We start from the raw sequence: 23,835 nt of genomic DNA on the forward strand, positions 1-23,835 counted from the left end.
ACCACAGGTCATGGATGGATAAGAGTTTTTGCGTCTGTAATTATCAAAGCGCTCGATTACTTTCTGCTCTATACACGAGGCCGAACTACGTTCGAGTGCAGCCCCAGAGCCTCAGGCTTCAGCTATACTACAGGCGGATTATCACGAGAGAGAGTCAACAAACAAAGGGAAGAAAAAAAACACACCAAAAGTGGCGGGCCGCAGGGGGACCCGCGTGCCCCCAATGATTTCCGGCGGGACAGCCGTGAGGCCTAAGCCATGTCGTGGCGCCTGTCCGCCGCCCCCTCTTTCTCTCGATGACTCGATCGCTAGCTAGCCCGGCCCCGGCTGGGAGAAAAATAAAAACCCGCGATCCGCGCTGCCCCGCACCGCACGCACATCATGATCCCATCGGCCCGTGCGCCGGCGTCCCTCCTCCTCCGCCCGCCGATGGCGCGGGTTGGGTCCGGCGAACGATCCGGGCCCGCGGGCGCGCACGTATTCTCCCCGCCAACCGACGTCACCGGGTGCTCTGCCTCTGCTTCTGTGCAAGCGAGACCGCAGGCGAGGCCGGCCGGCCGGTGGCGCGCGATCGGGCGTTTATAGCGCAGGCAAGGCGATGCCGGCCGGCCAGGTTCGTCGTACGGCGTGGTCCAGGCAGCGCCACCGGACGGCCACCTCGAGGACACGCATGGTAAAGGAGAGAGCAGGCAGGGCTCGCAGTTCGCCGCGGATCGCGTGCATTGCGTGCTTGAGCTTGTGTGGGGCAGCAGCTCGATGGATCTTGGATCAGCACGGCAAGGCACCCAAACAAAGCTCCCCCAAAACCACGTCTCTTGCGGAGATAGATAGATGCCGGCTACTCTGTCGGACGCGCGGCGCGGGGGCCTGGCGTGGCGGCCGCTCCGTCTGCGTCAGGCTGCCGCTGTGCTCACGTCATCTGCGAGGCTCGACTCGCAGGTTTGATTCGCCGGCCCATCTGGGGAAGCCGCCAACGACAGCGAGGGTGCCGGTGGGCGGTGGCTACACACCGTCGTTGCCTCCTCCTGCACCTGACCTTGTGCATTGACCGACTCCATCCGCAGCTAGATGCCTGCGTATCCTATCCTTTAAAGAATCATCCGGGCATGTTCAGTACAGGCAGTGTTCTGCCATCTTTTTCTTATCCCCAGCACCAGCCAGACATCGTCCGGTTACGGCATGCCGTCGTCATTGAGGATCATCCAATCCAACACTCCATTCCTCAACTCTCCGTGCGCCTCCTGGCACCCTCGAATTCTTCTCCGGTGAGGTGACGCCCGGCAAGCTGGGAGTCTCGGGCCAACCGCAGGAACGACCGATCTGGGCGTCGGCGTCGTGCGGAAGGAGAGCCCACCGCCACCGGGGTTTTCCGGGATCTATCCATCGCGTTCTCAGTTCTCACCAACTCCAACCACGTGCGGACCCTGGAATGTTTAATGTACTAGTAGTGTTCATGATCTCTGGAGGCAGCACGTCCTGGTTCAATGCATCTCGATTCGCCTGTCGTCCTATACGCTGGGTGGGTCGGTCGCTGGCTGCCGTGCGCGGGGGTCGTTATCAGTTGACTTCATACGTTTGTTCAGACGAGGAGGCAGGCAAGCCAGCTGCGGCTCTGTAACTGAAATCGGCAACAGGATGCTTGGTCCGCCGGATCATTTCGATCTCTAGTTCTGGACACAGTGTTTCTTTTTTGCCCGTGTGTGATTCAGGGAGATCCAAATATGATGTTACGCATGAACTTAATAGACGTAAGCATACGGCAGAATTCACAGGATTTGTTTTCATCAGCTAGACTAATTGATCCCCGTCAAATACTCTTTAGAACACAAAACATGGTCACTGAAAGAGTTTGCACCGCAATGTACAATTGTACTGATCTCATCACATGTACATATACAAGAGCTGAGCAACTGCCGGCGAGCGCGACGCGCGGGCATGGCGAGCGAGACGCGGCGCTGGGCATCGTGGGCGCGCTCCAAGCGGGCGCACGACCAGCGGACTAGCTGCTAAGCGAGCTAGAGTAACTGCAAGCAAGCGGCCTAGACAAGCACAACACTAACCACTTTGACACCCCCCGCAGTTGGAGCATCCCTGACAATGCTTAAATTGGACCGAAAACCCTCAAAGAGCACAGACGGCAAGCCCTTGGTCATGATGTCGGCGAGCTAATGTTGTGTAGGAACGTGTAGAACACGGACGTCGCCCACAGCAACCTTCTCACGGACAAAATGCACATCCAGCTCGACGTGTTTTGTGCGACCATACCGGGTTCTCAGATAAGTAGCAGGCGGAGACATTGTCACAGTAGACAAATGGTGGCCTTGTCCATGGGAACACTGAGCTCGGTGAGGTGATGTCGCAGCCAGCAGCATTCGGCGGTGACATTGGCGACGCTGGTACTCCGCTTCGGCGCTTGAGCGAGACACGACCGCCTGGCGTTTGGAGGACCAGGAGATGAGTGAATCGCCAAGGAACACGCAGAAGCCTGATGTAGAACGGCGTGTGTCGGGGCAGCCGGCCCAATCGGCGTCGGAGTAGGCGACGAGCGACGGTGAGGTAGAACGCCGGAGCTGCAGACCCATGTCCATGGTGCCATGGACGTACCGGAGCATGCGCTTGCCGAAGGACCAGTGGACGTCCCTGGGATCGTGCATGTGGAGGCACGCTTGTTGGACGGCATAGGTGATGTCGGGGCGCGTGAGCGTCAGGTATTGAAGAGCGCCGACGATGCTGCGGTAGAACGTTGGATCGTCGAGCGCACGGCCGTCGTTGCCGGACATCTTGGCCTTGGTGTCCACGGGTGTGGCGGCAGGTTTGCAATCCTGCATGCCGGCGCGTTCCAGGATGTCGGCAGCGTACTGCGCCTGGGAGAGGAGGAAGCCCGTGTCAGTGCGCCGCACCTGGATGCCGAGGAAGAAGTGCAGCGGCCCGAGGTCCTTCATGGCGAACTGAAGACGAAGCTGGCCGACGACGTGTTGCAGGAGGCGCGTGGACGATGCGGAGAGGACAATGTCGTCGACGTAGAGGAGGAGGTGTGCCTCGTCGTGGCCGTGCCGGTACACGAACAACGAGCTGTCGGCCTTGGACGGTGTGAAGCCCAGCTGGTGAAGATGTGTGGCGAAGCGTTGAAACCAGGCTCGCGGTGCTTGCTTCAGCCCGTAAAGGGACTTGCGAAGGAGGCAGACAGCATCGGGCCGAGCCGGGTCGGCGAAGCCGGCTGGCTGTTGGCAGTAGACCCGTTCTGTGAGATCGCCGTGGAGGAACGCGTTCTTCACGTCGAGCTGGTGTACTTGCCAATTGCGCGCAGCAGCAAGATGCAATACAGTGCGGAAGGTGGCCGGTTTGACGACGAGGGAGAAAGTCTGATCAAAATCAAGACTGGGACGCTGAGAGAACCCACGAACGACCCAGCGAGCTTTGCGGCATTCCAGCGTGCCGTCGGCGTGGAACTTGTTTTTGAAGATCCATTTGCCGGTGATCACGTTGGCATGGCTAGGCCGCGGGACGAGCTGCCAGGTGCCGTAGTTGGGTGGCGATGGCAGACCAGACGGAGTGGGCGGTGTCGTCGGGCTGGATCACGGCGGAGAGTAGATCATCGGAGAGGGTGGCGTAGATCCAGGAAACGACACATGTGTCAATCTGGGTCCACTCCGGGTCGAAGACCTGCAGCTGCACGTCGACGGAACCATCGACATGATCCAGAAGACCGAACTTCTTGAGGGTGTTGGTGAAGAACGTGAGCCAGGTGCCGTAGTTGGCAGCGACGAGATCAAGAACAACCGGAACATGGGACTTGATGCTGATGAGCTGGGCGGTGGAGGCGTTGATGGCGACGGCGCCCATGGCGAAGGGGTTGGAGGAGCCAGAGGAAGAAGAAGGGCTCGCCATCAAGTGGGAGGTTGCGGAAGCGAGGACTTAGGAACGGGGGTAAGCTGATACCATGAAAGAATTTGTACCGCAATATACAATTGTATTGATCTCATCACATATACATATACAAAAGCCGAGCAACTGCCGGCGAACGCGACAGGCGGGCGTGGCGAGCGAGACGCGGCGCTGGGCATCGTGGGCGCGCTCTAAGCGGGTGCACGACCAGCGGACTAGCTGCTAAGCGAGCTAGAGTAACCGCAAGCAAGCAGCCTAGACAAGCACAGCACTAGCCACTTTGACAGTCACGAAAATTGCGAGTACGAGACAGTGACAGGGAAGACTACCACGGCCACGGACTGGCTGCTACCATACCCTCTCGCGATACGAATGAATGGCCACCCAGCCGTCTGCTACGTACAAAGAGGGCCGTAGTCGTCATGCGTTGCTGTGCCATACGCACGCCAGGGCTCCGCGATTGCATACTGCTACGGTGGCATGCATGTACAGCGCAGGACGAGGCCGAGCAAAATGGCAACCAGCTAACAAGATCCACTGTGCCGAATCTTTTTGACTTGAATTCACTGTCTTTTTGATGCAGTAGGGTTGGGTTGGGCGGTTGGCAGCGGCCGGTTGGTGACTAAAGGTTGCTTGCTTCAGTTGTTCATCCATGCCAGTCTTGATTTTTATTTCCAAGAAAAAACATTTCAGGGGCATATATAATTTCTGCTTATTAATCCCATGTGCATGGCTGCTATATCAGCATCTTGCTACTTGTATGTGTACGGACAAAGCTTGTACAGTTTCGATCAAAAAATGAAGTGTGTATAGAATCTCTTAGCGCAATTGCCGACAGCCACAAGTCAAAACACATAGTCTTAGATCCCCACTGACGTGAAATTCATCTTCTGTGAGATATACACCTCGCATTTGGAGTCCAATTGCCGAACCAGAGATGAGATTTTTTTAAGTAAATTGCACTCCAGATCCTCAAATTTGTCCCGAGATTTCATCTATATCCCTAAACTCTCAAATCGTCTGCCTGGACCCCAAACCGTATTAAGTGTTTCATCTGATGTCCTAAATACGCCACGCGAGCACTCGAAATTGACATGGCACGCCATGTGGTGGCAGGCTGGCAAACATTTAAAAAAGGGTCAGTTGGATCCATGCCACTACAACTTCTTGAAATTGGATTTCATGTTGAAATCCATGTCATTGAGTGGCATGATTTTGAACATGAAACCCAATTTCACGGAGTTGTGGTGGCATGAATCAAATTTTCTCTTTAAAAAAACCCTCAATTTTATTCACTTTTAATTTTTGAATCCATTCCTCCCAAGCACTCCCTCACTCTCATCCCCTCCGTTCCTCCCCTTCCGCTCGGACAACGCCGAGCCAAATCCGGCGGCATCGGCCTTCCGCGCCCGATTCCTCTAGCAAGCATCCTTCCCACTTCTCCACCGCCCTAGTCCCTTTCCCACGTGTTTTGCCCGCACCCCGGCCAGGAATCGCCGCACCACCGCCGTCCACCATTGGAGCTGCCCGAGCTCCGCGCCGGCGCGTGGTGGAGCTCATGGGTAGCGGTGCGTCCACCGCGGCGTCCTGCACCGTGCGGCACCCGAAGACGTCAGCGCGCCGGACCCACGGGCGAGGCTCGCCGGCCTGTGCGGTGGAGGGAGGGTGTGGCTCACTGGCCGCCCTGGGTAGCAGAAGCCCCCCGAGCTCGCGTGGCCGGAGCTCGCGGCCATCGCCCGCGCGGCTGCGGGGGAGGTCGGCAACCCGCACGCGTCGGAGCTCGTGGCTGCAGAGGAGCTCATGGCCCCTGCCAGCGCGGTTACGGCGGAGCTCGCGCCCTTCGCACGCGCTGCTCGTGCGGCTCCCACTCGGACAAGGCTTGCGCCGTCGATGACCGGGACGAGGCGGCGATAGGCTGCGCTCCACTGCACCGGCTCATCCTCTCGCTGCGACAGGTGTAGGTGGAGCTCGCCGGCGACGAGCTCAACGCTGCCATGGGCGAGAAGAAGGGCATCATGGCCGCGGGCGAGGAGGAGCTCGCAAGATAAGAAGGACATCGTGGCCGCGGGCGAGGAGGAGCTCGCGGGGCAGAGCTCGACTGTGAGCGAGAGGCGTCCAAGACGGCCGCGGCACAACACGACAGCGGGTTGGATGGCCGGCATGGCGGCTGCGGGCACGGCGATGGGCATGCCAGAGGGAGAGAGATTGAAGGGGGAGGATCGAATGGGAGTAGATGGAACTTGAAGGGATGTTTTTGTAAATATTTACTAGTGTGGCACGTGGGCTTCGGGGGCTCACGTGATTTATTTGGGACGTCAGATGAAACATTTAATATGGTTTATGAATTCAGATGGACGATTTGAGAGTTTAGAGATCTAGGTGAAATCTCGGGATAAGTTTAAGCACCTGGAGTGCAATTTTTTTTGAAACGACGAAATCCATTTGAAACAAAGCAGGAAAAGACCAGCAGATTTGGACACGAACACCAGCTTGAAAAATCTCGCTCGACGAGAAGAGGGTGAAACGGTGAACAAAAGGGCCAAATAAATCGGTAAAAAGAAAAGGAAAAAAAAGGAGGAAAGGAGTCTTGAGTCTTGACTGCCATTTGGAGGTCAAACCAGAGCAGCACCACGCCATCAAGGCCATCACTGCCTATATATCTCTCTCCCTCTCCACTGCCGCGAAACTGCCGATTTCACTCCACACAACCCCTGCTCTTCCCCCGCCCGCGCGCCGCAGGAGCTCCCCAGATCTCCATCCGCTCCCAGGAGCTCCGTCCCCTCTCCAATGGCGGTCAAGGTCTACGTCGTGTAAGCATCAACGCCTCCCCTTTGATTTATTGGAATTACTCGGTTATTTCCGTGGTTTCCGACGTCCGCTCCCTAGAACTTCTCCCTTTTGCTGGGAGAAAAAGGCGTCCCGATTTCAGATTTCTGATTGTATATCTGCGTCTTAAGACTTGCCCGGGCCGCCATGGTCTTGTTTTGATTGTTAGGGTGTCAGATTATGACCAAATCGCGAAGAAATTTTCATAGTCTAGTATCGCGAGATGAATTCTTGAGAGAAATCGTCAATTTTGGGAATACAGATGTAAAATCCTACCGGTTTGTTCGGGATACAGTCCATCAACGAGATTGAGTTAATTCCAGTCGGAACACACTGATGATTATACTAGGCTACTAGCCTTAGCGAAGAAGTCGGAGGTAGAAATTGGACCTGTAGTGCTCCGGTGTCTATTTTCAGGTACAGGACTCAGGGTCTCAATCATGATGGTAGGTTTCGGTCCTTGACGGAATTGATGCCTCCTTAATGGGGCCAAATAGTGGTGGGCTCCGGCGCTAATTGTGCCCATCCTTTCTTGCTTTTCTATGCACACTTGTGCGGCAGAGGTCCAATTTTGTCAGCCTTGCTGATTGGCCGGGAAAATAAATTTCTGTCATTATTGAATTAGCACCTCAATTCCTGATCTGTAGTGTCGATGCATCCGGAAAAGTCACTTTAATAGGATAGGATCATTGAAAAAGAAAATGTTTCAGGACGTCTCTACCAACTTCAAGATCAACTTCGCTCTTCATCATATATAAAAAAAACTTCGCTCTTCACCATCGACTATTGAAGATGCGCAGATCTCATTCCACATCTTTTTTTTTTCAAAAATTGGTATACATGTGTCGCTAGTTATGTTTAGGCCACTAACTGGGTGCTACTCAAAATTTCATACGCGCTTAGCGCATCCAGCTGCCAGTATTATATTGATCAAAAAGTGATCCATTTGTAATTTGTGTTTCATATGAAATGGTTGACATTGTAGAGTGGCAACCAAATTATACAAAATTCTAGCCTTACCTTAAGCTAGGGTTTGAATTTCTATGTTCTGATCTATATGCATATAAATGTTGTGACTCAGCTTGAGTGTCGCCTCCTTTGTGTTTATCTGCAACCTTTTTTATGACAGATCAAACGAAATGGCTCTGCCTTTCTCTTTAAAAAATGTGATTTACGTGGATGCACCCTTTTCTTTTGAGAGGGTGGGTGCCCTCCTTTTTTGATGTGGGTTCCCTACCACAAAGTCGCTGTAACCGTTAAATGGCACATTCATATGTGCTAGCTCCTGCTGCTTCCCAGTGCTTCACCAACCATTTGGATCTTATTTTTTGTCTCAATGTCTGTAACGATCTAGGTGGTTCTTTGTGAAAAAATATTCTTAACATCTAAGACAAAATGAAAAGCCAGTCATTTGTTTTATTTCCTTTCAAGAGAGTTATAGTTGCACGGTGGACTTTAACATGAATATTACAAGCTATATGTCACATTTGAGCACACCAAAATAAATGTTGAACTAACCTTAATTGATTAATGAACCACACTTTTTTATTACCAACTTATTTGGCTAGCAAGACAGATTCTTTTTTGCCTATGTCATGTCTCTGTTTGTTCCGTTGAGTTAATTAAATAGTCAAGCAGGTTACTAGCAGTTATGAAACTGTCTATTAAATCAAAGCTTTGAGTAACATTTATGATTAGCTGGACTTCTACACCTGGCTTTCTAACTACCAAAATATAAGTTCAGCAATTCTGAAGACCTGAAACACTTGGATTAATTAAATGCACACACACAGCTGCACCGATACATAGGCTTGGCAACATTTATATAAATTTCAGAAGCAGGGCTTCTCCAAGATTCTTGCTTGTGATATACTTTTTTGTGGGCCGCTGCGTGCAGGGCATCTTTTCTAGAAGAAAATAAAGCTAGCTAAGAAGATAGTATGACAGTTTTGATTCTTTCTTTTTTGAAATAAACATTTTTGTTTCCTTTCATGTCATTAGTTATCATTAAACTAATGTTTCTTTGAACTCTAGTTTAGCTGCGCATATCTGGTGCTCTTCTTTGTAGGTTCATCACTTAAAAACAAAAGTCGACGAAACAGAGTGCTTTACTGAGTAGTTGAATGATGTGTCAGTATGAAGTATGGTTGTCTGAACATTGGCTGTGTTCAAAAGGAAACCAGAGCATATGCGCTGCCTTAAATTTAAAGTAGTATGAAACATAAATTAGTTACATATATGGGTTCTGGTGGTAAATGGAGAGCAACGTTAATAATTATGTCAGTTGAGACTCAGAAAAAAAACAACTAATATATTTTGCTACTTGGGTACTTGGAGCAGAACTTGTTAAACAAATTATCAATATCCATCAGGTACTATTCCACGTACGGACATGTTGGTAAACTAGCTGAAGAGATCAAGAAAGGTGCCTCTTCTGTTGAAGGTGTTGAGGCTAAAATATGGCAGGTAAGCCCTGATCATCAATAGGTACTGCACACAGTTCCTGAGTGTAAATTTAGACAAGAATTGCTGACACCTTCATCCCGTTATTGTCCCAACTTGTTATCTGAAAGGTCCCTGAAACTCTCCCTGAGGAAGTGCTTGGAAAGATGGGCGCACCCCCTAAGCCTGATGTGCCAGTTATCACACCGCAAGAGCTTGCTGAGGCTGATGGAATCCTCTTCGGGTTCCCGACAAGGTTTGGCATGATGGCAGCACAAATGAAGGCGTTCTTCGACGCCACTGGTGGCCTGTGGAGGGAGCAGAGTCTTGCTGGCAAGCCCGCTGGCATCTTCTTCAGCACCGGAACCCAGGGAGGTGGCCAAGAGACTACACCGTAAGTACCATTCCATGGTTTTAGATGAGGGCCAGATTTGACATCCAAAGATCATGGGTTATCATGTGACCGAACTTTTGCTTGCTACTCCTTTCAGGTTGACAGCGATTACCCAGCTGACTCACCACGGCATGGTGTTTGTGCCGGTGGGCTACACCTTCGGCGCCAAGCTGTTCGGCATGGACCAGGTTCAGGGTGGCAGCCCCTACGGCGCGGGCACGTTCGCCGCCGACGGCTCGAGGTGGCCGAGCGAGGTGGAGCTGCAGCACGCCTTCCACCAAGGGAAGTACTTCGCGGGCATCGCGAAGAAGCTCAAAGGGTCTGCTTGATCGCTCAGCCCTTTGGCTCATACCTCATCAACGATTTAAAACATTTATTTACAGGTACTCCATACCGTCAATAGCTTGGTCTGTTCTCTTGTAGTGCCTGGATGCTGTGTGCCCCTGTGGGCACATCCTGCCGTGTGATATGGTTTTCTTGCTCTGGTGCCTTGGTTGTAATCTGGAGTTGAACTGCTGTGTTTCTCGTCTCATAAATAGTGATGATTGCTCAAGTAAATGGCTTACATCTTGTTGATCCGTAATGTCCTCCTGTGTTTGCCCGACCTAGTTAGTAGTCGGTGGCCTAAGCAACTGCTGAATTGCAGCGAGGCTTTTCGGTCTCTTGTCAGATGTCACAGTCCTCCAGTCGATATTGCTCATAACGGTGGAAGTTTTGGTGAACTGAACAATCTGAGCATTTCCAGGCAGAATAAAATCTAGGCCTTTTTTCTCAGGCTGAAAATCGCTCTGCCAAAGCCTGGAAAGTAATTTGGTCCACGAGGGCTGCAACACGCGGCCTGTCAAAGCCCAGCCCTCTTGCGTAGCATTTCGAGGTTTATGGATCCGGGCTGTCAAAAGCTACTAGGAGGCCTGCTCGTAGCCAGGCCGAAACAATGCTGGGCTTGAGCCGGTGTCTGGCAGAAATCTAATTGGGCCTTAATTTCCTTGTGTCACGGCCCACCACATCGAAGTGACAGTGACCTCACACTGACGTTGTGGTGAGGTCGCCGGAATGCCTTTCCCTCCTGCTGCAGTCCTGCTCTACTAGATGACTAGACGTACTCGAGTGCTGCTTGCGAGCGTGGCTCCGCTTTGGCCCTCTTCCGCACGACGCACTCGCTAATAATGCGTTTACGCACTAAGTACGTGATCAAGGCGGCGGCGGCGTCAGCTTAATCTAACTAGATTCTACCACGTGACCGCCCATGCTCGACGGCCGAAGCACTGAAGGTCTGAAGCACAACTCCACGGACAAGCTCGGAGAGGATGGGCTGCCGGCGTCGGGAGGGAGGGAGAGGGTGGCCACGCCGTTCCCGACGTGTCCTGGCGTGTGCACGCGCGCGTACCATGGACGCGGCCCTTTTGCAGCAAAAGGCAAGGCCGCGCGCTTTGGCTGCCGCCGGCGCCGCAGCAGGGGCGGCCAGAGCTAAGAGCTTGGATCCGGCCGGCCATCACCTGAACGAGATGGAGCCCCCCCCCCCCCCCCCCCCACTTCATCACATGTGCGCCAGCTGGTCTACAGGGTTTCTCATAGAAAGGAGGACTCGGCGAAAAGCCGGAACTAGCAGTAGCTAGCTATGGTCGGTTATTACCCTTTACCACTGCTGCAGCGTGAAAGAATATTTCGGAACTTATGCTGATGAACAAGCTCTTGGTAGTTGGTAGAGCTAGCTTAGGTTGTGTAGGGAAGGATTACACTTACTATACAACCAGCTTGAAACACAACTCTACAAGAACGGCAAAATTGACTTGGCAAATGGCGCAACTGACACCGTACGTCATGATTAAAGAAAAATTATTAGCTCACAACTCCGATTATAACCACCGACGGCCATGTGTCCCCTTGACAGCAATGCAAGATGGCTATATAGTAACTTTATGAATCTCTAGCTAGCTCTGCCGGTTCAGTTTCGCGAAACGTATTTACATATGTGTGAGGGTGCGTGTGAGCGTCTAATTGATTGATTTATATGAAAATGTTGCAATCATGATTTGATATTTGATTAATCTACGCTCTAATATAATTTTCCCACCAATATAAAATGTATTATACTATATATGTAACAACACATTGTAGTCATATCTAGCATCAGCATCCAATCTTGATTAACATCTAGCTATCAAATCAGTGTATATAAGTATAAACACTAACAGGTAATCGATAATTTTATCTAACACCCATCTATTCCACAAGGGGGCCGGTCTAGTTATATAGGTCGCATGGCTAATTTAATTCGCTGGAGAGATAAGCCCGTGGCTCTTTCCATTGTGCAAGCAAGATTGGCCTAATATTTCTCCTTTATACCATGTTCGTATGGTGGCGGGATGTTCTACGTGAATCCACGTTGGCCTGAAAATTTCATGCCATTTCATGCAGCTAATTATTCAGAATAAATCATTCACTCAGACAGCGAGATCCAGCTAAGGTGACGTGGTTTGCAAACAAAAAAAAGATTCAGGAATACCAAAATATAAGCGAAAAAACATATCAACATCACCAATACACATAATTACAATAATACATGACATGGTGTTAGAGATCAAGGGTGAGATTGGCATAAAATGATTGGCTCATTCCTTAAAAATCTCGCTATGTTTAGGGTACCTCGTCGTTATTGTAAACAATCTTATGTAGTCAAATGACATGCCAAGGGCAGAACAAGAATTGCATTATGTATGTTCTGGCTGGCCTTGCATGCCCTAAGCCTGGGCGGCTGGGTCTGGCCCTTCATTTGATTTGAGTTTTCGTAATTGGGTAGCATAGAAATAATGAAATTTCGATCCTAGGCTAGAAGGCCGGCCTGCTACCCCCTGATCCAATATTGGCATCTAAGGATGCAAGTGGGTCTCTAATGATATTTGTTTTTGAATCGGCTAAATAATTACGATGGTACGCCATTCTAATTCACCCCCAATTATTTATGTAGAATCCTATAATTTTTTTGGATCCTTTAACTTGCATCTCTATTGGCACCAGTGATCCCTGAATAACGATGCTGGTGAATTAGTTACAAACTAGGCATATGGCCCACACATTTACGCGGCTAGTATTGAAAATTTAAAAATTTGCATGTCGTTGTATCCTTAATATTTTTAAAGATTATACTATTTTGAGAGGTCAAGTTGACAAGTACCTTGACCTCATATATTGTGATGAGTGATTGTCGTGATGACTTGGAGGCTTTGGTGTGTTAGCTTGATTTTGACTTGTGTTTGTGTCAGGCTAACCGCTGTGTGTGCGTTTTATTTATGTTCTTGTGTTTCCTTCTTCAGTGCCCGTGTGGAGCGTTAGGTGTTGACGGGTGGTCAACACGTGGAGTGGACTAACCGTGGTGTAGTCGCGACTCTGTGGAGATTGCGCTGTGTGCTTGGTCTTTGGTTGCAGGTACATAGGCGTCAAGTGTCGACGGAGAGCTGCCGTGGAGGTGCTGTGGCCGATGGACAGTGCGGTGGACGGCGGTGAAGGGCAGCCGGGACCGGAGCTCGGGCCGGGCGGCAGCTGTGGCGTCTACTCCGGAATCGAGGGCGCAAGCAGCGACGAATGGCGGGTTTCTTGGTTTGCGCCACAAAACCAAGGAGGCGGACGGCGGTTGAAGACGCCAAGTCGTGGAGGCACGGGCGTCGGTCTCGGGACTGACGGAGGCGACGGGCATCGACGACGTCTAGGGCCTCGCTGCGGGCGAGGAGGTGACGGGCGTCCGGCGGCATCTAGGACCGTCAGAAGGCCGAGGCGGGAACGGCGTCTAGGGCCACGGCGTGGAGGCGGGAATCTTCCCGCGCGAGGAGTTTTGACAGTTTTCTCAAAACCGGCCATCTACCCGGGTTTCACGGACCTTCCAAAACCGTGGACCAGATCTTCATCAAGATGGCGGCATCGTGGAGAAGACTTCGTTGCGAAGAAAGAACCTCAGTCGTCAAATGAGATCGTGTACAGGGGGAATCTGCAGACCAACCGGTCTGACCGGTCCCTGGCACCGGTCTGACCGGTCTAACCAACCGGTCTGACCGGTCCATGGAACCGGTCTGACCGGTCTCCGCGGGTATAAATACCCCTTCACTTGTATTAGGTTGCAGCGGCTTTTGTAACTTGTTCGTGGATTGCTTGTTCCTCCAGGCCGCCGCCCCTGTCTCTCCCCCCCGTTCTTCTCTTTAGAATAGGACTTGCTTATGGATTTGTGAAACTTTGTATTGGATTTGATTGGGAAAGGAGGCCCCATCCTCCTTGTGCCCTCTGGGCTTTTGAATCAATCCAATCCCGTCCCTCTTGTGCTCTTTTGTGATGGATTTTCGTTTCATTTTTGGTGCACATGATCGTGATGGTTCGTAGAGCTCTTTGTAGTGATTCTCATACCCCTAGCCTCATCCCAAATCCACTGGAATCACGAGTTCTCACGAATTGAAGTTTTTGAGTTCTTGAGAAAACCCCAATCCTTCTTGATCTTCCCTTAAATTCTCAAGATTCTTTGATATTTTGGGAAAGATCTCTTGGGGATATGTTCGCAGGTTAGTTGCGGAGGTATCCTCCAAGTTTCACTGGATTTGGAATTCGTTTGCTCGAGATTCCTCTTTTGAAGTCTTGTTCACGGGTTTCTCTGGTGGCACCGGTCAGACCGGACGACAAGACCAGTCAGACCGGTCTAGACCTGTTTAGGCCACGACCGGTCAGACCGGTCTGTTGCACCGGTCATACCGGTCCAGGCAGTCGTGTTCTGCGATTTGAATTGTATTGACTCTTTTGCTTCCGCGTAGCTTCCCAGGGCTTTTCGCAAAGAGATAGCTGATCCATAGCTACTCTCTCGCTCTAGGTTCGAGGGTTTGTGGTGATTTTCGGGATATTGACCGACGGATCGATTTCGAGAGAAATTTTGATCGGCTCCCATTCACCCCCCCTCTGGTCGCCAGTTTCGGTCCCTCAATTGGTATCAGAGCTTGGTTGAGGTTTTCAGTACCTTAACCGGTTCGAAAACCACTTGGCGACCATGGCGAGTCTTGGTAAGATCCCTGTGTTTGCCGGCGAGGACTATGCTTATTGGAAGGTGCGTATGCGAGCCTTCTTGCAAAGCATGGGAGCCGAGGTTTGGGAGATTACCAGGAACCAGGCTTACGAGGTGCTTGCCATTCGGACCACACCTCTTCAGGTGTCCGAGCACAAGGCCAACGCCAAGGCTGTCAATGCCTTGTTCGCTGGCGTTTCTCGTGCGGAGTCCTCACGCGTCCAGGGTTTTCAAGAAGCCCACAAAGTCTGGACGTGCCTTGAGAACTACCACGAGGGCACACCTCAGGTGAAGGCCAGACTGTTCGAGACTCGCCGGCGTGAATACGAGAACTTCACACAGGGGCCGGGTGAGAACATTGGCGACATGTTCAGTCGGTTTCAATCGATTGTGAACAAGGTCAATGCGAACAGATCTGTTGATGCCCTTGAGTACACAGAGCATGAGAAGGCCCTCAAGCTGCTCTACGCACTTGACCGCTCTGTGTGGGATCTCAAGGTGAACACGATCATTGAGTCTGCTGGCTACGAGACTCTGACCGTGAACGAGCTTTTCAGCAAACTCAAGGCCACAGAGGTGGATAACCAGACACAATCCAAGCTCAATGGTGCCCCTCCTTCCAAGAGCATCGCTCTTGTGACTGGCCCAGGTGGATCGAGCTCTAACGCTAACTCTGCTCTTGGCTTTTCTCTTGCCTCTTTGCCTTCTGTTACAGATGAGCAGCTGGAGACGCTGGGCGACGACGACTTGTGCCTCCTCATCAGCAAGTTCCAGCGCGTCTACCACAACAGGCAGAGGAAGAAGAACCCCGGGTGCTACAACTACGGCGATCTGAACCACTTCATCGCCGATTGCCCCAAGAAGTCCGGCGGTGGCCAGAACAACCACTTCGACTACTACCGCCACCGCCACCGCAGCGAGGGAGGCTCCAACAAGGAGCGTCGGCGCCACAAGCACCGCAGTCGTGACCGGGGAGGACGCTTAGACAAGGAGTCGCTCAAGAGGCGCTTCCAGTACAAGGCCAAGAAGCGGGAGAAGGCCTTTCTGGCGCAGCTCAGCGACCTCGACAAGAGCTCCGACACCGACCGCTCTTCTTCACCGACCTCCGACGACGACGACAAGAAGAAGAAGAAGAAGAAGCGGGACAAGGAAGCCACCGGCTTCATCGTCCTTTGCTTGGCGGCCGGTCGGCGCAAGGGTTTCTGCACCATGGCGGGCAGAGACGATGGTGCACGTGCGTCTTCAGGTGGACATGCTACACCGACGCACGCCGACTCTTCTCCTGGATCTGAGAGTGATTCAGAGGTAAACTCCACGATCGATCTACTAGATACAGAGGTTAGGGAGTTGTACGCCGCTCTCGACAACTAGAAAAGGCTGCTTAAGGAAGCAGCTAGAGAGCGTAGAAAGCTTAGTGCTGAGCTGGCTTGTGCTAGGGAGAAATCTAGTGAGGATGAGTGCGCTGGCTGCATATCTCACATGAATGATCTTGTTACTCTCCGTGCCAAGCATGATGAGAACGTCGCGAACTTAGATGTTGCTAAGACTTCGCTAGCTGACGTGTCTCATGAGCTCGCTAAGACCAAGCATGAACTAGAACTAGTTAAGGACGCTCCTATTGTTAGCGATGTACTTGAATGTGATGAGTGTCCTATCTTTAAGTCCGATCTAGCTTCGTTGCAGTCCAAGTTTGCTACTGTTGTGTGCGAGCTAGAGAAGATGAAGTCTAGGCCAGTTCTGCTTGGTGCTTGTAAGCTTTGTCCCACGCTTAGGTCGGAGCTAGATGAGAAGAACGCCTTGGTTAAGTCTTTAGGGAAGACTAAGGTCGTGGAGTCTAGCCCACCTATTGACTGCTCTGTTTGCCCTGGTTTGATCTCTGATTTGGATAATCTTGCGGTAGAGAAAGTCAACCTGGAGAATGAGAATACCTATCTTAGGGCGATTCTTAGTTGGGTCTCTGCTAGTGAGCCGCAGTTGGGCATGATGATCAAGTAGTTCAAGCGTGGTGATGGGTTTGGGGTTGGTTACACATACACGAAGTCAGACTTTGACAAGTTATATGGTAAGATCGGCAAGGCTGCTGGAAACACTGCTAGCACGCCTGCTAGAATTGGGTCGGGCCCAATGCCGGTACTGTAGCTCGGGGGTACTGTAGCACGCCTGGTACTGTATCATCGGGGTACTGTTCATCGCGGGACACTGTAGCGCCGGACCGATGATCCCATACTGGAATCGGAGGAAGGAGCAGACCAGCTTAAATAGCCGGTCGCGGGAAGCTAATTAATTCCGGATCGATTCTTTTTGCGCGAAGCGAGGACGAAAGCGCAAGAGGATTAATTAGTAGGTGTGGTTTACTCAACTTGCAGAGTAGATCTTAGCCGTTATCCCGGGGCGGGTCGTTACAGGAAATGTACATGGACTTGGCGCTGTTCGAGTTTCTGATCGCTTTACCCTAAGAGAAGTTACTTTGGTTTCGAATGTTGGCTTTAATTTGCTCTCTGTTTCGCAACTTCTTGATGAGGGGTTTGAAGTTCGCTTTAAGGAGGGTTGTTCGCGTGTTTTGGATTCCAGAGGAGATTTGGTTTGCCGGATTACACCTCGCGATCGGGTTTTCTTGGTTGACTTTTCTGTAACTCCTCTTGGCCCTTCTCGTTGCTTGTTAAGTGGTCCTTCTTCCGATTTGTGGAAGTGGCATAGGAGACTTGGACATTTGAGCTTCGATTTGTTGTCGAGACTTAGCTCACTTGGCCTAATTCGAGGATTGCCCAAATTGAAGTTTGAAAAGGACCTTGTTTGCCATCCGTGTCGCCACGGGAAGATGATTGCCGCTTCTCATCCGCCTGTTAATCAGGTGATGACCGCTCACCCTGGAGAGTTGCTACACATGGACACAGTTGGTCCTTCTAGGGTGATGTCTGTTGGTGGGAAGTGGTACGTTCTTGTGATCGTGGACGACTTCTCTCGCTATTCTTGGGTCTTTTTCATGAGAACCAAGGATGAGGCTTTCGAGTTTGTTCGAGACTTGATCTTCAGGTTGAAAAACGAGCTACCCCAGGCCATGCGAGCGATTCGCAGTGATAATGGCACAGAATTTAAAAACACTCATTTTGACGCCTTTTGCAGTGATCAAGGGTTTGAACACCAGTATTCTTCTCCCTACACTCCACAACAGAATGGAGTTGTAGAGAGAAAGAATCGGACGCTGGTTGAGATGGCGAGGACGATGCTCAATGAGCATAGGACTCCTCGCAAATACTGGGCTGAGGCAGTTAACACCACTTGTTACGTGTCCAACCGCATTTTCTTGCGTGCTTTCATGCACATGACTTCTTATGAGTTGCGGTTTGGACACCAGCCACGTGTTGACCATCTCAGAGATTTCAGTTGCCGGTGCTTTGTACTGAAAGATGGAAATCTTGATAAGTTTGAGTCTCGCTCGTCTGACGGCATTTTTCTTGGTTATGCTTCTCACTCTAGAGCGTACCGTGTGCTGATTATTGATACTAACATCGTCAGAGAGACTTGTGAAGTCACTTTCGACGAGACTGCACCGTGCAATTCTTCGGTCTTTGAAGTTGCAGGAGATGATGAGCTCGGTACCTCCATCTTTGAAGATGAGGAGGAAGAAGCTGCGGAGGGTGAGGCTGAGGCTACCACGCGTGCTGTGGACCCAGTTGCCTCCGCCACGAGCTCGGACGATGATGACGGCCCCGATCCGACTACGTCTACTTCACGAGGGCTGATCGAGGCGGTGACTCAGGCTTCACCAACTGCACCTGAGGAGACACCAGACTTGGTTGAGGAGGAGGCGACTTCGACGCGGGAAGCACGTCGACACATTCAGCGTCGTCATCCACCTCAACAGATGCTAGGTGATCTCAACGAGCGAGTCACCAGGTCCAAGGTAACAAGTATCGCTGGCTTTGCTCATTCAGCATTTGTTGCCTCTTTTGAGCCCAAGGATATTGGACACGCTCTTTCTGATTTTAATTGGGTCAATGACATGCATGAGGAACTTGAAAATTTTGAAAGAAACCAAGTTTGGGTTTTGGTCGAGCCTCCACCTGCTTGTAACACCATCGGAACGAAGTGGGTTTTCAAAAACAAGCAGGGTGAGGATGGGTTGGTTGTTCGAAACAAAGCTCGACTTGTTGCCCAGGGGTTTTGCCAGAAAGAGGGTATTGATTTTGAGGAGACTTTTGCCCTTGTTGCTCGTTTGGAAGCTATTCGAATCTTTCTTGCATTTACTGCTTCCAAGGGTTTTAAAGTTTACCAAATGGACGTTAAATCTGCCTTCTTGAATGGTTTTTATTGAAGAAGAGGATTATGTGAAATAACCCCCTGGTTTCGAAAATCCCAAGTTTCCAAATCGTGTTTACAAACTTCAGAAAGGTCTTTACGGTTTGAAACAGGCACCTAGAGCTTGGTATGATAGATTGAAAACTTTTTTGCTGGCTCGGGGTTTTAAAATGGGATGTGTGGATAAAACTTTGTTCCTCATGCGGTCTGGCAATGATTTTCTATTAGTTCAGATATACGTGGATGATATTATCTTTGGTGACTCTTCTCACGCACTTGTCTCCAAGTTTTCTGTGCAGATGTCCAGGGAGTTCGAGATGAAAATGATGGGTGAGCTGTAGTTCTTCCTCGGGCTACAGATCAAGCAAACTCCTCAGGGCACGTTCGTCCATCAAGCCAAGTACACCAGGGACTTGCTGCGGAAGTTCGACATGAGTGACTTGTCACCTCAGCCGACTCCGATCAGCACTTCAATGGCGCTTAATGAGGACCTGGACGGTGAGGCGGTGGACCAGAAGGAGTACAGGAGCATGATCGGCTCTCTCCTGTACCTGACGGTGACGCGGCCGGACATTCAGTTCGGCGTCTGCCTTTGTGTGTGGTACCAGGCTTCTCCGCGCACCTCCCACAGGCAGGTGGTGAAACGCATCTTCAGATATCTGAAATTCACCCCTGAATTTGGTCTTTGGTATTCTACGGATTCCTCTCTGGTTTTCGTGGGCTTTTCTGATGCCGATTTTGGTGGGTGTCGGTTGGATCGCAAGTCAACATCCGGCACTTGTCAATTTCTCGGTACATCTTTGGTGTCTTGGTCCTCTCGCAAGCAGGCTAGCGTAGCGCTTTCTTCCACAGAAGCTGAGTATGTTGCCGCTGCTAGCTGGTGCTCCCAGATACTTTGGATGAAACAAACCTTGCAGGATTATGGTTTGAGTTTCGGTAGGGTTCCCATCTTTGTAGACAACATGTCAGCCATTAGCATTGCAAAGAACCTTGTCCTACACTCCAGAACCAAGCACATAGATATCAGATTCTATTTCCTGCGAAATAACCATGAGGGAGGACACATAGACTTGATCCATGTCCCTTCAGAGAGGCAAACCGCAGATATCCTAACCAAACCGCTTGAGCAGGACACATTTGCTCGCCTGCGATGGGAGCTTGGGGTTTGTAACCTCTTTTGATCGCTGACTTTTCTTTGGTTAGCTTTGTAGGTTTTTATTTGCTTCTCCTTGTTTTCTAGGTTTGGTAGTTGTATTGTGCATATGCATTGTACATGTTTGCATTTTGCATTGCCTCACTTGCACTAGCATTCTTGTATACATTGCTATGATCTTCTAGTGCCTGCTAGTGTGAGTTGATAAATTTGATCATGTATAGCTTGCTCCACTGTGTATATGACATCATCTGAGTTAAGCTATTTTGATTTGAAAATCTAAAAACATGATCACCCTGTCTTGGCTACTAGCATGTTAGGGCGTGTTGATATGCTTTGCTATCTTATTCATGCTAGTGTAGCTTTTCGTTCAGCAATTCATACTTGAAATGATCTAAATCTGATAAAATTGCTTGAATTGTTCTTGAAATGGATTGAAAAGATCCAAGTGGGATTGCTTGTCGCACTGATCGAGCTTTTGGGACGGCTCACTTTGCACTTGTGAGAACCAGGGCAAGGCTGTGCATGACTGAAACGAGTGCCTTAAGCTTCTGATTGTCTTTGGCATAGGCTTGGCCTCGTTGCTAAGTAAAGCATGACAAGCTTTCAACCCCTGACATTAAGAATTGCTTGACATAAATTTGATCGAAAAATGAATGTTTGCAACATGCTTTTGGCTGGTTTGGCTCACCTGTATGAGTTTGACTAGCACTGCTTTCTTTCTCCTACTTGCTATTGCTAGATCATGGGTGATGCTTTTATATTTTGCTGAACTGAACTTGCTAGCTCTAGACTTGATAGATATATCCTGTTGAGCTAGATTCAGTTCCTGTTTATGAAGCACACATGCCTGTCACTCGATGATCATATCTTTGTATGCCTGAATGTTTCACGTACACCCTCTGCACAGCATTCATTGCATAGCATGCCTTGAGGGGGAGTAGGCATTCAAGTTGAGCGTTTATCCAGGGGGAGTTGACAGATTGAGTGCTGCACTCATGGGGAGTTGTGCATATTGTGAGAGGTTAAGCATTTTGGGGGAGTTTGAGCTTTTGCATGCTCTCGCATCGGTTGTGTTGAGCCTTTGCCTCTTTCTGGAGGAACCGGTGCTTTGCCATTGCATGACTGTGTTGAGCCCTGCCTCTTTCTTGAGGGGTCATGTTTTGTTGATCGGTTGCGTAGAGCCGTTGCCCATGTCTTTGGGGACCGATTTTTGGCTTTGGTTTGTCTCATTCCGTGTGATCCTTCTTGACTTTTCTTTAGCTTTTGATCATTTGGATGAGATTTTCGGGTTCTTGCACTTCAAACCATTTCCTTGTGCTTGATTCGTGTCAAGTCACTCATCAAGGGGGAGAAATGTTCCTAACCATGTCAATAAATACCTTGGTTTGCTTGGTGATGAGTGATTAACAACGCTTATCGAAATTGGTTTGAGTGTCTTTGCTTCTTGGGTCTTTCGAAGATGTCCTTTGACTCCTTGGCGGCGTTGAGCTGTGATCCTTTTCTTTGGGAGCCAAGCAGTTTTTCGGTGGAGTTTTCTAGATCCTTGCTCATGTCGAGTGGCCTTGTTTTTGGCTTTTATCTGGCTTTTGGGCACTCGCTTGGGTTGTTCTTGCTTTCATGTCATCTTTTCGACAATGCACTCATCAAGGGGGAGATTGAGAGGTCAAGTTGACAAGTACCTTGACCTCATATATTGTGATGAGTGATTGTCGTGATGACTTGGAGGCTTTGGTGTGTTAGCTTGATTTTGACTTGTGTTTGTGTCAGGCTAACCGCTGTGTGTGCGTTTTGTTTATGTTCTTGTGTTTCCTTCTTCAGTGCCCGTGTGGAGCGTTAGGTGTTGACGGGTGGTCAACACATGGAGTGGACTAACCGTGGTGTAGTCGCGACTCTGTGGAGATTGCGCCATGTGCTTGGTCTTTGGTTGCAGGTACACGGGCGTCAAGTGTCGACGGAGAGCTGCCGTGGAGGTGCTGTGGCCGATGGACTGTGCGGTGGACGGCGGTGAAGGGCAGCCGGGACCGGAGCTCGGGCCGGGCGGCAGCTGTGGCGTCCACTCCTGAATGAAGGGCGCAAGCAGCGATGGATGGCGGGTTTCTTGGTTTGCACCACAAAACTAAGGAGGCGAACGGCGGTTGAAGACGCCAAGTCCTGGAGGCACGGGCGTCGGTCTCGGGACTGACGGAGGCGACGGGCGTCGACGACGTCTAGGGCCTCGCTGCGGGGCGAGGAGGTGACGGGCGTCGGGCGGCGTCTAGGGCCGTCAGAAGGCCGAGGCGGGAACGACGTCTAGGGCCACGGCGTGGAGGCGGGAATCTTCCCGCGCGAGTTGTTTTGGCGGTTTTCTCAAAACCGGCCATCTACCTGGGTTTCATGGACCTTCCAAAATCGTGGACCAGATCTTCATCAAGATGGCGACATCGTGGAGAAGACTTCGTTGCGAAGAAAGAACCTCAGCCGTCAGATGAGATCGTGTACAGGGGGAATCTGCAGACCAACCGGTCTGACCGGTCCCTGGCACCGGTCTGACCGGTCTAACCAACCGGTCTGACCGGTCCCTGACACCAGTCTGACCGGTCTCCGCGGGTATAAATACCCATTCACTTGTATTAGGTTGCAGCGGCTTTTGTAACTTGTCCGTGGATTGCTTGTTCCTCCAGGCCGCCGCCCCTGTGTCTCTCTCCCCCCGTTTTTCTCTTTAGAATAGGACTTGCTTATGGATTTGTGAAACTTTGTATTGGATTTGATTGGGAAAGGAGGCCCCATCCTCCTTGTGCCCTCTGGTCTTTTGAATCAATCCAATCACGTCCCTCTTGTGCTCTTTTGTGATGGATTTTCGTTTCGTTTTTGGTGCACATGATCGTGACGGTTCGTAGAGCTCTTTGTAGTGATTCCCGTACCCCTAGCCTCGTCCCAAATCGTCTGGAATCACGAGTTCTCACGAATTGAAGTTTTTGAGTTCTTGAGAAAACCTCAATCCTTCTTGATCTTCCCTTAAATTCTCAAGATTATTTGATCTTTTGGGAAAGATCTCTTGGGGATATGTTCGCAGGTTAGTTGCGGAGGTATCCTCCAAAGTTTCACTGGATTTGGACTTCGTTTGCTCGAGATTCCTCTTTTGAAGTCTTGTTCACGGGTTTCTCTGGGTGGCACCGGTCAGACCGGACGACAAGACCGGTCAGACCGGTCTAGACCTGTTCAGGCCACGACCGGTCAGACCGGTCCGTTGCACCGGTCAGACCGGTCCAGGCAGTCGTGTTCTGCGATTTGAATTGTATTGACTCTTTTGCTTCCGCGTAGCTTCCCCGGGCTTTTCGCAAGGAGATAGCTGATCCATAGCTACTCTCTCGCTCTATGTTCGAGGGTTTGTGGTGATTTTTGGGATATTGGCCGACGGATCGATTTCAAGAGAAATTTTGATCGGCTCCCATTCACCCTCCCTCTGGTCGCCAGTTTCGGTCCCTCATATTTGTTACCATATATCACTCTATTCATTATCGTAAATTATGTTTTATTATTGGTTAAAACAATTCAAATATGATCTACCTATAATAAGAATTTGATTTGTTGAGCTTTAATAATATTATGCATATAATTATTCTTATTTTCTTTTTATTTTGATTGAATGTTGTTAGCTTTAGTTTTTATTAATAGTATGTTTGTAACTGATACATAGCTAAATGATACTTTATATTTAATTTTTCATAATGACATTGGTGGGTGATTTTTAATTAGGTGCACGGGTATTTTAGGCTAATTTTATTGTAATGGTAGTGGTGGGTAATTTTTTTTTCTATT

General features: G+C 50.3%; 1 protein-coding gene across 1 annotated transcript; it reads left to right on the forward strand.

Annotated features, from left to right (window-relative positions):
- Nucleotides 1-6,467: 6,467 nt before the first annotated feature.
- LOC120673396 (NAD(P)H dehydrogenase (quinone) FQR1-like) lies at nt 6,468-10,125 on the forward strand. Its single transcript, XM_039954212.1, has 4 exons — nt 6,468-6,695; nt 9,084-9,177; nt 9,285-9,547; nt 9,645-10,125. The coding sequence occupies exons 1-4, from the start codon at nt 6,673-6,675 to the stop codon at nt 9,874-9,876; spliced, it is 612 nt and encodes a 203-aa protein (XP_039810146.1). The 5' UTR covers nt 6,468-6,672; the 3' UTR covers nt 9,877-10,125.
- Nucleotides 10,126-23,835: the final 13,710 nt, after the last annotated feature.

Source organism: Panicum virgatum, chromosome 5N (genome assembly GCF_016808335.1).
Source record: "Panicum virgatum strain AP13 chromosome 5N, P.virgatum_v5, whole genome shotgun sequence".
NCBI lineage: Eukaryota > Viridiplantae > Streptophyta > Magnoliopsida > Poales > Poaceae > Panicum > Panicum virgatum.

Bases quoted from the DNA above. Each gene is read 5' to 3' on its own strand.
- LOC120673396 (XM_039954212.1), top strand. From the start codon at position 6,673: ATGGCGGTCAAGGTCTACGTCGT. The intron at 6,696-9,083 runs GTAAGCATCAAC...AATATCCATCAG, and splicing joins GCGGTCAAGGTCTACGTCGT to GTACTATTCCACGTACGGAC. The intron at 9,548-9,644 runs GTAAGTACCATT...TACTCCTTTCAG, and splicing joins GGTGGCCAAGAGACTACACC to GTTGACAGCGATTACCCAGC.